General features: G+C 51.9%; 1 protein-coding gene across 2 annotated transcripts; it reads right to left on the bottom strand.

The window, feature by feature from the left end:
- Positions 1 to 959: 959 nt before the first annotated feature.
- IFT22 (intraflagellar transport 22) lies at positions 960 to 4732 on the bottom strand. Of its 2 annotated transcripts, XM_040973815.1 has the most exons (5): positions 4666 to 4732; positions 3898 to 3974; positions 3688 to 3777; positions 2487 to 2689; positions 960 to 1286 (listed from the first exon to the last, which is right to left on the bottom strand). In XM_040973815.1, the coding sequence occupies exons 1-5, from the start codon at positions 4702 to 4704 to the stop codon at positions 1138 to 1140; spliced, it is 558 nt and encodes a 185-aa protein (XP_040829749.1). In that variant the 5' UTR covers positions 4705 to 4732; the 3' UTR covers positions 960 to 1137. The 2 variants fall into 2 exon arrangements, with proteins under 2 accessions (XP_040829749.1, XP_040829750.1); XM_040973816.1 differs by lacking the exon at positions 3688 to 3777.
- Positions 4733 to 14303: the final 9571 nt, after the last annotated feature.

The raw sequence follows: 14303 nt of genomic DNA, 5'->3' as shown, positions 1-14303 counted from the left end.
GGGAGCACGCCTCTCTTGTGAACTTTTCTTTTTCCACCGACGCTCCCGGCTAGAGTGGACGTCGCACAGCCCCCTGGGAAGTGCGGGCGGCGCGTTCCCCGAGAACTCTGGGAAATGTAGTCCTCTGGCGGGGGGACTTGCCTGTCTTGACCACACGTGGCCACCGGACACTTCCTGCCAGAAGTCGGGCATGCCAGGGAGGGGAAGATGGAGACGTTCGGGTCCCCTTAGACACGCAGTTCGCCTCCCACGTACTTGGGTGGGGCGTGTGTGTGTGGTGTCTCTCTCTCTGGCTCACACTAGGACCAAGGCCACCTCCAAGTCTTCATGCACTTCGGAACACCATCTTGCTCTGCCTTTCAAATAAATAGGTCTTTTAAAAATTTAATAAAATACACCAACTCCACGGCGTTCTGGCACAATGCCTGGGGCTGGAGGAGAACCTGTGGCTGAGCCACTCGTCCACAGCTGGGAAGCTGAGCAAGGAGGTGTGACGGACCGAGTGGCCATGGCTGCTGACCTGTGTGATGGGCGATGCAGAGGCCCCAAGCCACCCCCGCCAGCGCATTCCAGAACCAGCCTGCTCCCATCTGGGGGTGAAGGCAGCACCTGAGACTAGTCCTCGCCTTGAATGTGCTGGGATCCCATATGGGCGCCGGTTCTAATCCCAGCGGCCCTGCTTCCCATTCAGCTCCCTGCTTGTGGCCTGGGAAAGCGGTCAAGGACAACCCCAAAGCCTTGGGACTCTGCATCCATGTGCAAAATCCTGAAGAAGCTCCTGGCTCCTAGCTTTGGATCAGCCATTGCTGCTACTTGGGGAGTGAATCATTGGATGGAAGATCGTCCTCTCTGTCTCGCCTCCTCTCTGTATATCTGACTTTCCAATAAAAATATCTTTAAAAAAAAGTTCCACACTTTTTATAGCTGGAGGAAGGAGAAGTTCTTGGGGTGGTGAAATCCCAGCTCCTTGGAAAGGCCTGGAACCACGGGTATCCTCTCCTGAGCTAAGGGGAGCGGTCTACTCCTGGGGCAGCATGTCAGGGGATGCCTGGCCAGCGGCCCAGGGGGCAGGTTAGTGGAGGAGCGGGTTGTGGGGGGAGCTGCCAGTGGTGTGTGGGCTCTGGACCTGGGTGGCAGTCACGTGATGATGGACATCTCCTCGCGGTCCCTGCTCTCGGACACTGAGCTCGCGATGCCTTTTAGATACTTGACGAATTCCGCCCGGATCTCCTCGGGGTCCTCCTCCAGGTTGGAATGTACCAGCTTCAGCTTGTTCAGGGGCGGCGCTGCCAAGGGAAAACAGGGATCTAGTTAGGGCGCCCCGTCAGGGAGAGCCACAGATGGCCAGGTCTAGAGTTCTACAAAGTTCTGCAAAGTGTCCTCAGGTGCACCTCCAGTGGGAGGGAAACGAGCACATCATCCCAGCTTTTGTCTTTTAAGTCACCTGACGTGTGTGTGTGTGTGTGTGTGTGTGTGTGTGTGTGTGTGTGTGTGTCCCGTGTGATTTGTGGGTTTTTTTTCGAGCAAGAAGCACCATCCCTCTCTACCCTGTGCCAGTGGAAGTCACAGCAAGCTGGCTCTCCTTCGTAGTGTCTACGTTTTCAAAAGACGGATTGCTGATTTGAAAAGTAAAGTTACACACAGAGAGAGGGCCCGGCACTTTAGCCTACTGACTAAAGTCCTTGCCTTGGCATGTACCAGGATCCCATACAGGTGCCAATTTGTATCCTAGCTGCTCCACTTCCCTCCCAGCTCCCTGCCTGTGGCCTGGGAAAGCAGTGAAGGACAGCCCAAAGCCTTGAGACCCTGTACCCATGTGCAAGACCCAGAAGAAGCTCCTGGCCCCTGGCTTTGGATCGGCTCAGCTCCGGCCACTGCTGCTACTTGGGGAGTGCATCATTGGATGGAAGATCTTTCTCTCTGTCTCTCCTTCTCTCTGCAAATTTGACTTTCCAAAAAAAATAAATAAATATTTAAAGAGAGAGAGAGAGGCAGATCTTGCATCCACCAGTTCACTCCCCAATGAGGACTGGACCAGGCCGAAGCCAGGAGCCAGGAACTCCATCCAGGTCTCCCACGTGAGGGACAGGGGACATATTTACAGGGGCCATATTCCCTGGCCTTCCCAAGTTCATGGACAGGGAGCTGGATCCACACTGGAGAAGTCGGGGTCAAGTAAGCACTCATATGGATGCTGGTGGCACAGGAGTGGCTCAACCCTCTGAGTTACAGAGCCAGCCCCGCGACAGCCGGTCTTTAAGGCATCCGTATTCAGGCCTGGGTTGCATCTCTCCCGACTTGGTGATCCCAAGATACACAGTGAAAAAACACAAGCACCCAGGACACAGTGGGTGCTTAGGAACCACACATCACCCGCTGCTGCCTTCCATGACACATGGCAAGACCAAAGTGTGGGGAACACGCATGGGCAAAGGAGGTTAAAAGGAAGGCATCCCCCTCGCCCCACCCCTACACCAGGCGCTCACCCAGGCTCAGGCTCCCCCTGCCAGCCGCGGAGCCCGGCTTGTGGTGTGCGATCAGCAGGCACTGGGCGTCCTGCAGGAGTAGAGGCTGCACGAAACAGGAATGCCACATCTCGAGCTCCTTCAGGTGGCTTGGCACGTCAGCGTTGAACACGATCACCACTCCCTGCGCGTCCTTCATCAGGGCCGGCCAGCAGGACTCGAACCTGTGGGTCAGGGAGGGGCCGGGGGTGGGAATGCTCAGGCAGGTTCTGAATCGGTGACTTCCAACATGAGAGAGAAAGAAGAGGCAGCAAGAGAGGCCTCCCCTGCTGGTCCACTCCCCAGACACCTGCAGTGTGATTGGGCTGGGCTGGAGCCAGAAGACGGGAATTGCTTCTGGATCTCCCGGCTGGGTGGCAGGGACCCCCATCCATAAGCCACCAGCAGCAGCTTTCCTAGGTATACAACACTGGAGTTGGGAGTGGAACCAAGCATTGAATTGTGCAAAAGAACAAGGCATGAGGCAGGTGTTTGCCCTAATCGTTGGGATGCCCAAGCCAAGGCTGGCAGCATGGCATGGTAGGCTAATCCTCCCCCTGTTAGCGCTGCCAACCCATATGAGTGCCAGTTCAAATCCCGGCTGCTCTGCTTCCTATCCAGCTCCCTGCTAATGCACCTAGGAAAGCAGTGAAGGATAGTCCAAATCCTTGGGTCCCTGCATCTGTGTAGCAGATCTTGATGGAGTTCCAGGTGACTGGCTTCAGCCTGGCCCAGCCCAGCCTTGGTCATCGGGGGAGTGACCAGCAGACACAAGACTGATCTTTCTCTTTCTCCCTCCTCTGTCACTTTGCCTAACAAACAAATTTTTAAAACTTGAAAAATAGGGCATGGTACAGTAGCCTACTGCCTTGCACATGCCAGGATCCTGTATGGGTGCTGGTTCGTGTCCTGGCTGCTCCACTTCCCTTCTAGCTTCTTGCTTGTGGCCTGGAAAAGCAGTCGAGGATAGCCCAAAGCCTTGGGACCCCGCACCCATGTGGAAGACTAAGAAGAAGCTCCTGGCTTTGGATCAGCTCAGCTCCAGTATTTGCGGCTGTTTGGAGAGTGAATCAGCCGGTGGAAGATCTTCCTCTCTCTCTCTCTCCTCCTCTCTGTATATCTGACTTTCCAATGAAAATAAATATATTTTTAAAATGTGAAAAGAGAGAGAGATGGCACATACTTTCTGTCGCCGCCACAGTCCCAGAGCTCGAATTCGCAGCCGGGGCCTTGGCTGTTGCTGCTGATCTGCGGCTTCTCGAACTCCACAATTCTGGAAGCACAGACAGCAATGGTGGCGGCGCCCGTCTCAGGGGATGACACACTCTGACAAGGCCAGCAATGCCAGGAGGGGGCACAGGGGAACATGGGTTGGGGGACGCCCAGGGCTCACCTCACTCCCTGTGTTGGGTTGTATTCGGTAATGTCAGAGGATTCGGATAGGAAGTTGGCCAAAACTGTCTTCCCACTCTGTACAAAGGAGAAGGTGGGAGGGCCAGGTTCGGCTGGAGAGCCCCTTCCCCACTCCTGCACAGGTGAGCCAGTGGACAGGCCACGTCTCCACCCCATCGCAGAGTGGACCCATGGCACTCCCACCGGCACGGTATGGTCCAGGAGCTGGACAGTGTGGGTGACCTGAGCCACCTGCTGCCACCTGGGGGCACATAAGCAGGAAGCCGAAACCAGAACCAAGGTGCTCGAGGTAGAACGGGGGGGTACCCCAAACAGCGTCATCACCGCCACGTCCATGCCCATCCCTTCCAGCTCCCCGCTCCGGACATTTCCACCACCATACACCTTCACAGCTCCAAGCCCATTGAGCAAAAATCCCCCGCAAGTCCCAGAGAAACATTCCTTAGGCACCAAGTTGGGGAGCCAAAGAGAGTGGTCCAAAACCAGAAGCCCCACTCAACATCAGGGCACGGGGCGGAGGGGTGGAGGTGGGGGAGGGGGTCTTCCGGAGGCCACCACGGTAAAAATGCACGATGACCTGCACAAAACCTGGGGTCCTACCTCACAAGGGTGGGAGTGCGAGCTCCCGGAGCAAGGCCCTGATCTGCGAGGGGCTGCTCAGCATTAACCCAGGGGGCCAGCGACCTGCACGGAACCCGGGGTCCCACCTCCTGACCCGCTAGGGGCGGCCCGCTGCCCCCGGTCTCACCTCGCAGGGCCCCACGAAGAGAATCTTGGCTTTGAGCATCCTGGTTTTAGAGCTGTCTCTGAGCCCGCCAGAGCCCACAGCGCCCCAAGGGTCGGCAAGGCGAGCGCGCCCTTCGCCGCGCCGATTGGCTGCTACGTTTCCAAGGCGACGGGGTGCGATTACTTCCGGGGCACGCAGGGGCGGGAAGGTTGGCGGGCCAGGGCCAGGGCCGAAGGAGGCGGCCAGTCCCTGCACCTTGCACCCCGCCATCCCGAGCCCACCAGAGGGTCAGAGCTGGGCATTGGAGAGGCTGGAAGTGCGAGAAGGACTGCATCCCGCTGGAAAGAGAGCGCTAAATCGACTCCCGGCGAGAATGCCTGGTAACCTAGCCTGGGACCTTCCGTGATTTTCTCCATACTTTTTTTTTCCCTTTTTGCTCGTGGGGGGATTCATCTTCCATATCCCTGTTCTATTGAGATCCCGAACAGCTTGCTCAAGGGTCCCTCTGCCCCTGTTTGGGCCGAAGCTTGAGACGCAGTCTGCAGCCTTCGCAGAAATATATGAGATTACTGGGAGCAGAGACCCAGGTCCGCGTGCTCCCCTCAGATCCAAGGAAAGCTGGGGCTTCTGGGATTCGCTGACCTCTGGAAATTTGGGCATCGTGAGGATGGATGGGAACGGTCGGGGATGCCCAGGGGTAGCTAGGCCCAGGGGCCTGCCATGGGAGGAACTTAGCCCTATGTCCCAAACAGGGTGGGAAATGGGGCAGCCAAGAATCAAATGGGATGCTGGAGTCCCAAATGGTGGCTTAACGCATTGTGCCACAGCACCGGCCCCTAGGCTTTCTCTTGGTTAAACACTTAGGAAGTGTCATTGCTGGGTATTATGCTTTCGGTAAAATATACACTGACATTCAAGTATACACACATGTGTATGGAATATGCTTTAACTTTTTTAAAGACTTGTTTTTATTTGAAAGAGTTGCAGGGAGAAGGAGAGACAGAGAGAGATGATCATCTGCTAGTTTACTCCCTAAATGAACACAGCGGCTGGAGCTGAGCTGATCCAGAGCCAGGAGCTTCTTCTGGGTCTCCTGCATGGGTACAGGGTCCCAGGGCTTTAAGCCATCTTCTCTGCATTGCCAGGCCACAAGCAGGGAGCTGGAAGGGAAGAGGAGCTCCAATAGGGCTGCACCCCTGTGCCTGCTCCGATGCTGGGTATCTCTCACGCACAGGTGTGGTCCCTGGGTCACTGTTGGACACCAGGGGTTCTCTGAGTGGCCCTCAGTGTGTACCTTCATGTTAACTTGTCCGTGGTTGGCTCACATGCGGATCTTTCTGGAATACCTCAGTGCTTCCTTGAATTCTCAGCAGCCTGTGTTGCCACATGTTTATTCCATTAGGATTGCTCGTTAGTCACCTTATAATATATGCAACTTTTTTTGTGCATTAGAAAAGCAAGAGATTCTGATCCAAGGAGCTTCAAAAACTGTGTTTTTTTTCACACCTGGAAAAGTCCACACCACCTCCACTGCCTTCATCATCACCTCCACCACCATCACCTTCACCTCCTGTGGTATGGAACATGCACTTAGGTCTCCTGCTGGAGCTTTGGGACAGCCAGGTCCAGGTATTCAGGCAGGTTTGGGTGCCCCAAAGCCTCCTGTGCTGGATCCTTGAAGAGACAGTGGGACCTTTAAGAGGTGGGGCTTAGGGGCAGGTGATCACAGAATTTGCTGGGCTTGGAAGGAGCTGATGCAGGTCGCCGGGGCAAATTAGCTCTCCCCAAGAACAGGTTGTATACAAAAAGCAAGTAGAGTCAATGTGGTGGCTCAACAGGCTAGTCATCTGTGGTGCCAGCACTCCATGTGGGTGTTGGTTCGAATCCTGGATGCTCCACTTCTGATCCAACTCCCTGGGAAAGCAGCAGAGTATAACCAGATCCTTGGGTCCCTGCACCCACGTGGGAGACCCAGAAGAAGCTCCTGGACCCTAACTTCACACCAGTTCTTGTCTGGCCATTGTGCCTTTGGAAAGTAAACCAACAGATAGAAGAGCTTTCTGTCTCTCTAACTCTCTCTCTCTAACTCTGACTTTCAAGTAAAATAAATGAACTTCAAAACAAACAAACAAAAAAATAGCAAACTTGGCCCCTCTTTGCTGTCTAGTAACCTGACCTGCTTAGGATTTCCACTCCCCGCTCCCACTCTTTTAAAATATGCATTTATTTACTTATTTGAAAGGCAGAGTTACAAAGAGAGACATCCTCCATTCACTGGGTCATTCCTCAGCTGCTCACACCTACCAGGGCTGGGCCAAGCGAAAGCCTGGAATGTGGAACTCCATCAACTCACCCAGGGTGAGTGGCAGGAGCCGAGACCCTCAGGCCATCTTTCATTGCCTTCCCAGGCACGTCAGGCACGTTCTTAGGGAGCTGGTTCGGAAACAACCTGCGTGTGCACACAACACCAGCCCAGAGACTGGCTGGCCCCTCTCTGCCTGGCCCCTCTCTGCCCTCTGCTTCCTCTCCTTGCTGTGAGCTGCCACCTGCCCATTTGGGGATGTAGCCTAGGCTACCCCCACCCTGTGACTGACATGTAGTACCCTGGTGCCCCACCCCTGAACAACCCACACGTGCTCTCTCTGAAGGGGGATCTTGGTCGTGTTTGGCCTAATGGGCCCCAGCTCTAAGTCTGAGACAGGAAACACCGGCTAACGGACACTTCCTTCTCTCCCTCTCTCCCTCCCTCCCAGCGCGCGCGCGCACACACACACACACATACACAACACATCCAGGCATGCACACATACTCACTGACTCTATAAATATGTAAGCTAATGAGGGTTCCCTGAGACTTGGCCAGGGGGCTTTAAGTTGTTGTTTCCAGGTGAGAGAAATAATAATAATAATAAAAATGTGAACTCACTTGGGTTTCTTGGCTAGATGTACTCTATAACTCCGAGATTATTATGATTGTAAATTACTGGCATTCTTTGCTTTATGACTTTCATTTTAATTGGAAGAGGCTGATTTTAGACAGCATAATACCAGGCCTTTGGGTCCTGAAGGGAGAGAGACGACATTGGCAGGGGTGAGGGCTGGATGAACCAAAAGCCATTTTTTTTCTTCTGATGCTGCGACTCCAGGCAATAAAACCTCCCACTTGAAAAAAAAAAGGTAAAGAAATAAGTTTGACATATTTCAAATCCTTTCTTAAAATTGCTGAAAAGATTTAATATAACCGCCAGCCATAAAAATCCTTCATTTGGGTAGACCCTCCGTGGTCCTAGCGATTACACATGCCGTTTTTATTACTCGAGACTAAATTGTGGATTTCCTGTGACTTGAGGGAATCAAAAGGTCCCTCCTCCACCTCCTCCGCCAGAAAGTGGATTTGGCACACATTTGGTTCCAGGTTCCAAAATGGGCATTGTCACAAAAAAAAAAAAAAAAAACAAAAAAAACACCCCACTGTAATCTGGAAGTCCTTTCTTCCCCCACTCATCCTGGCACGCTTTGAAACAAAGAAAGGAAGTGAGACAGCCAGCAGACCAGCCAGGGACCTGGTCCAGCAACTTGGCTGCGGGCACAGCCAATGGGCCCATCCGGAGGACACCATACCAGTTTCCTCTCCTTCACGGGATAGCTGAGCAGAAGTGAGAAGTGCCTGATAGGGAGTAGAGTAAGGTGATTTTTTTTAGCAGCAATACCAGGAGGCATATTTGGGGCAACAATTACTTTCTAACCCCAAACTTCCCAGCCACCTGAACAGACCCATTCATCATCTCTTTTCTCAACTGAAGTCCCCCCTGGGAAGTCATCCAACCCCAGGGGGGGCGGGGTTTCCTCCAGCCCTTGTCTTCAAAGCGCTTGGCTGCGGCTATCTCATCAATCTTCAGATGGGGCTAGGGAGGGAAGATGGTTTTCCTTCTGTCCCTGTTGCCTGAAGGTTAGGACCTTGCAAGGCAACACCACACAGAATAGGAAGCAATCTTGCTGTGTCTCCTCCCCTTCTATCCAGCTCCCCAACCATCTAGCTGCCCCGTGTTATTAGGAACCCTGCCTTCTCCCTTGGAATATCTTGGTGGATATTTGAGGCTGATTGAGTAGGTTCTCTTGTGTTAGAAGAGCCTTGTCTATGGCTATGGGTAATGCAGGCTTTTTGTTCTAATTAGCAACGTGACTTAAGGTCTTGTGTGAACTTTTATAGTACAATAATTATCTGCCTGTATGTCACAGCTTTATTAGGAAGATAAAATGAGATCCTGGACTTGAAGATGCTTAACACGGGATCTAGACAAAATAACCAACCAACCAGCAGTCAAGCACCTAATTACCAACCAACCATCAACCACCCACCTACCACTCAACTACCCACTCCACCAATCAATCACTCAACCACCAAGCAAGCACCTAGTCAGCCGTCAGCTAACCACCCAACTGCTCAAACATCAGCCCACCCACCAAACCAAACCAAACAGTAGCAGCAGCAGCAAAAGCAAGGATGATGAAATGGCTTGGCTTAGCTTGGTGACCATCAGGGGAACTTTACAAAGAAAATGGAAACCACAATATTGCCATCCCAGTGATCACAGGGGTAGCTGTGACAGGCGGGACTAGGGATGCAGGTCAGAAAACCCTGTTCAAAGTTGGGTTCCATTCACTGACCAATAGATGACCTTGGACCAGCCACTTGACTACTTTGTGCCTTAATTTTTAGCTCTATAAAACAGCCACAGTTCTAACACCTGCTTTTTGAAGATGTAGTGAGAATAAATGTCCCACATCAATCCATGCATTCACCTTGGTCCCTAGTACCCAGGAAGGAGATCTTTTAACATTAGATTTTTTACAACTGTGAAAGCCTGATTCAACTCCAGCCTAGCATGCTGTTTCACAGGCAACTCATTTTTTTTTTTCCTCCGTAGGCATGAAAAATTGCAAAGAAAGGCATTTAAGATCATTGCAAATTAGAACCACGGATGAGGCAGGGAGTGGCTTGATTGTGTTGTATGATTGGGTTGTCAGGAACAACCCAACAAGCTACATACTACTGCACTTGTAGGAGGATTTGAATGTCAAGAAAGGATTCTTTTCATGTCCCCCACAAGCTTTCTGTCCTTGGGATAGCTGTTGTACAAAAGCTGGGCAGCAGACAGGGCTGGCTCAGCCCACAGTTCCAAGGCATGCTCTAGCTTACAGGATGCCATGGGACAGACAGGCAGGCTGTGCCCCCAGGGACCCGAGACAATGAGGTGCAGCCTTATGTCATATCTGTCATCAGCCAGTTCTAAGGGAAGACCAGAGAGGTTGGTCAAATTCTTATTTGAAAGAGATCTCTTTGACCCAACAGAAGGCTTGCCAAATGGTGAGAGGGATTAATCAAATTGTTTTTGACAAAGACCATGAAAACAAGGGAATTTAATTTGAAAATGAGGAGCATGTGAAAACAAAAAGGCACAGACATGGCCAAATGACTGGAGGGGATTCTTCCGTGCATATGGGATGTGTTAGGGATTCAAGAAAAGGCTGGGAAGTGAGGGAGACTAGACTGTGCTGACCGTGGGGTTGCTGTGGCTGTGGGGACCGGTGGTGTCCTGATGGCTGTCTGCATGGGTGATGATGACATCAACTGCTATTTGCAGAGTTGTTCTTAGGAGCCACATCCAAGTCCAAGCGCTTTATATTCACTCATTTCAAATCCTCAGCAACCTATGGGGCAGGTGCAATTGTGACATGTTTGAGGTTCTCCTGGATGTGAATGAAGGTTGTGGAATGCTAGGACCCAGCCTCCTGGGTCTTCCAACCACTGGTTCTTTCTCCAAAATGGCCACAAGGGCCGGGGTCTGGGCGAGGCCAAAGCCAGGAGCCAAGAACTGCATCTGGGTCTTCATCCAGAGGCCAAAACGCTTGGGCCATCTTCTGCTGCTTTCCCAGGCACATTAGCAGGAAGCTGGATCTGAAGTGGAGCAGCTGAGATTCCAACATTCTGCCATCACATGGGATACTAGGATTGCAGGGAGCTTAAGCTGTGGTGCCACAGCACCAGGCCCTGAGTCTTAACCAGAGAGACAAAGCAAGCTCGTGACCACATGGGTGACACACATCTCAGTGAGATGCTCACAAACCTACTGATGGGGGACAAAGTACACAGAGAGTGTGCTAGTCCATGTTCATTACTATAATGAAATGCCTGAAGCAGGCTCCTTTATAAAGAAAAGAGGGGTTGAACATTTAGCCTAGTGGCTAAGATGGATCCCCAGCTCTAGCTCCTGGCTCCAGCTTCCTGCCAAGGCAGACCTTGGCTGGCAGCAGTGACAGCTCAGGTGGTAAGGTTCTCGCCACTCATGTGGGAGACCCCGAGTTCTCTTCCTGGCTCCCAGCTGTAGTTCCAGCCCCGCCGTGGCAGAGGTGGGCATTTGGAGAGTAAAAGGGATTGCTGTCTCTTTGTACCTGAAATAATGTAACAAAAATTTTTAATAACATTTACCTCACAGTTTGGAAGGGTGACAGTCCCAGAACTGTGGTTCCCCCACCTCCCCTCCCGGGAAGGACCTTCTGAGCCTTGGCACCTGTGCTAAATCACATCAACTAGTGGGAGAGAGGGAGATCCTATCAGAAACCAGAAAACCAGAAGATTTCCTGGACAGGCAACAACTCTCTCCTCAGTGTCCCTCGAGACAAATCCCTCCTAACCACCTCCCAATAGGCTCCACCTCTTAAAGGCACCACTACCACCCTTCCAACACAGATGTTAATCACACCCACACCATTGCAGAGAGGGGACTTGCTTCTTTCTTCCCTTTGCTTGCCCCTCTGTTCTTCTAGGCTTGTCCCCGTGGACAATTCATACCCTCCTCATCTGCCTCAGCCAGGATCAGCCACTGTCAATCTCCTTAAATCTACCACTATCACCATTTTTCTTTTCCCCAGAGTATTGTATAGCAAACCCCAGACATCTTGTCACTGCACCACTAAATACATGTGTTGACCAGATAGGGGCTTTTGAAAGCCCATAAGCCCCCTGCTATTATCACACCTAATAAAATGAACAATAATGCCTTCATACCATCCAATACTCAGTCCATTTGCAAGCAGCCTCCATTGTCCTCGGCTGTTTCCACAAGTGATTTGCTCCCACCCTAATCCAAACAAGGATCACCCATTGTATTAGATTGTGGCACTTTTTTTTTTCTTTTAAGATTTATTTCTTTGGGCCCAGCGCTATAGCGTAATGGTTAAGGTCCTCACCTTGAACGCGCTGAGATCCCATATGGGCTGCCGGTTCTGATCCCAGCAGAAACACTTCCCATCCAGCTCCCTGCTTGTGGTCTGGAAAGGCAGTCGAGGATGGCCCAAGGCCTTGGGACCCTGCACCCACATGGGAGACCAGGAAAGAAGTTCCTGGCTCCTGGCTTTGGATTGGTGCAGCGCCGGCCATCGGACAGAAGATCTTCCTCTGTGTACATCTTCCCTTCCAATAAAATAAATCTTTTTTTCTTTAATGTGAAAAACAGGTTTATAGAGAGAGAAAGAGAGAGAGATGGAGAGGCATATCTTTCTTGTGATGGCTGCAATGGCTGGAACTAGGCTGGTCCAAAATCAGAAACCAGGAGTTTTTCTGGGTTTCCCATGGAGATGCAAGGTCCCAAGGACTTGGGCTATTTTCTGCTGCTATCCCAGGCACATTAAGTAGTTGGGTCAGAAGTGGAGCTCTGGATGTTGTAACCATTTGGGAAGTGAACTAGCAGATGGAAGATCTCTCTCTATGTAAATCTTTCTTTCCAGTAAAAATAAAAGAATCTTAATAGAAAAAAGAAAAGTGGGGGGGCCAGCACTGTGCTGGCTCCAGGAACTCCATTTGGGTTACAAGCAACTGAGCCATCACCTGCTGCCTCCCAGGTTGCATTAGCAAGAAGCTGGATCAGAAGCAGCACAGCCAGAACTCAAACAGGGCACTCAGACGTGGCATGCGGGCGTCCCAAACAATGACTTCCCCTGCTATGCCACAGCACCTGCCCACCCAGATCCACTTTTTCTGAAAGTCACAAAGGGATGGGCCAGAGAAAGGAAGGGAGGAAGGGGGTCGACCGGACCTGCTGCAGATCACGCCTATACAAGAGCTCTGTGGATGAAAGCAAACTGGGATCCAACATCCTAGGGATGCCAGGGAAAGCAAATTCTTTCCACTTTTCAGAGGAGATTGTAGCTCCAAAGCAGACTGTGGGAGGGTTTCTGAAGTAGAGGCCTGGAAGGCAACAGACAGGAAGAGGAAGCCACGCAGCCACCTGGGAGCACCAAGCTGGCCCTGCCCCATGAGCAGGACCCTGGCCAGCTGGTCAGCAGCCTCTAGCACTAGCAAGTGCGCTCTGGGCTGTCCCCCAGGGCAGGGTCACTTGGGGCATCTGGTTGTGGAAAGCCAACAGCTGCCTGGGCCCCTTCTGAGTTCCCCTCAACCTCATGAGACTCTGATGAAGTCGTCAGGGTCTCCAGGTCATAACTGCAGTCACTGCTATCTTCATGCCTTGCTCTAAGAATCCTGGAAATCATTGTTGGCTGCCTTCGGTGGGAGAGCATTCACCGTCCTCCCCCCCCCCCCAAAACCTTCCTTCCTGCCCTCTGAGAGCCTTGAACTCTGCAGGCAGCTTTCCAAATCATAGACAACTCCAGGGGACTTTCTGGAGCTTTAATTAATTAATGCTCCTCTGCAGTCTGCAATCTCCTTGCCTCTCTGAGATGGGCTTATCTGGAATCCACTTCTACTTCAAACACACACTTCAGTATGCTCATGGCAGCCTTTGATCAAGCTGGGGCATCACCCTCTTTCTTGATAACAGCTTGCAACACAAGCCCTCCCTCACTTTCTACAGAGTTTTCTACAAAACTCACCTTCCGGGAAGCCTAGGAGGGGTTTCTGTACCAGGGAAACCTTAGTGGGTTAATCGCCCAAGGGCTGAACCCCACCATTCTGGACAGAAGCGGGAGGAGCTGGCTCTGATCCCTCCCTGGGAGGAGTGTTGAGCTCTTCCTTGTTGTCCTAGGATGGTCATCTGGGAGTCCTCCACGGGTGCAGGGGCCCCAACCCTTGGGCCATCGTCTGCTGTTTTCGCTGGTGCAATAGCAAGAAACTAGATCGGAAGTGGAAAAGTTAGGACTGGAATGAGAGCTCACATGAACCGCTGGTGTTGCAAGTCAGCTCAGCCACCTTTATTTGTTAATGGTACTTGAAGGTAGCCCTTTGGGGAGGTCAAAGGTCACATGAAATCCTGAGGAAGGGGGACCCCAGGAAAGTGGAAGAGACACCTGAAGCCTTATTGTTTACTTTCCCTGTAGCTTTCCTTTTTTTTTTTTTTTTTTAATGATCTTTAAGAAAATGTATTCATTTATTTTATTTGGAAGCCAGACAGAGAGAGAGAAAGAGAAGTGGGTCTCAACCATTTTGGGTGCACTCCCCAAATGTCCCCAACCTCGGAGGCTGGGCCAGGAGCCAGGAACAGCTCCATCCAGGTTCCCCATGCAGGTGGCAGGATCCTAGTGCCTGAACTCTCACCTGCTGACCCCCTGGGTGCACATTAACAGGAAGCTAGAATTAGAAGCAGAGCTGGAACTTGAACCGGACACTCTGACATAAAATGCAGGCACAACTGCTGTGCCAAATGC

This window comes from Ochotona curzoniae, unplaced genomic scaffold (assembly GCF_017591425.1).
Source record: "Ochotona curzoniae isolate NIBS_2020 unplaced genomic scaffold, NIBS_Ocur_1.0 contig_2321, whole genome shotgun sequence".
Lineage (NCBI taxonomy): Eukaryota > Metazoa > Chordata > Mammalia > Lagomorpha > Ochotonidae > Ochotona > Ochotona curzoniae.
The sequence above is the reverse complement of the archived record's forward strand: the minus strand, read 5'-3'. Positions and strand labels throughout refer to the sequence as shown.

Bases quoted from the DNA above. Each gene is read 5' to 3' on its own strand.
- IFT22 (XM_040973815.1), bottom strand. From the start codon at position 4,704: ATGCTCAAAGCCAAGATTCTCTTCGTGGGGCCCTGCGAG. The intron at 3,778-3,897 runs GTGAGCCCTGGG...CTGTGCTTCCAG, and splicing joins AACCCAACACAGGGAGTGAG to AATTGTGGAGTTCGAGAAGC. The intron at 2,690-3,687 runs GTATGTGCCATC...CCTGACCCACAG, and splicing joins GACTGTGGCGGCGACAGAAA to GTTCGAGTCCTGCTGGCCGG.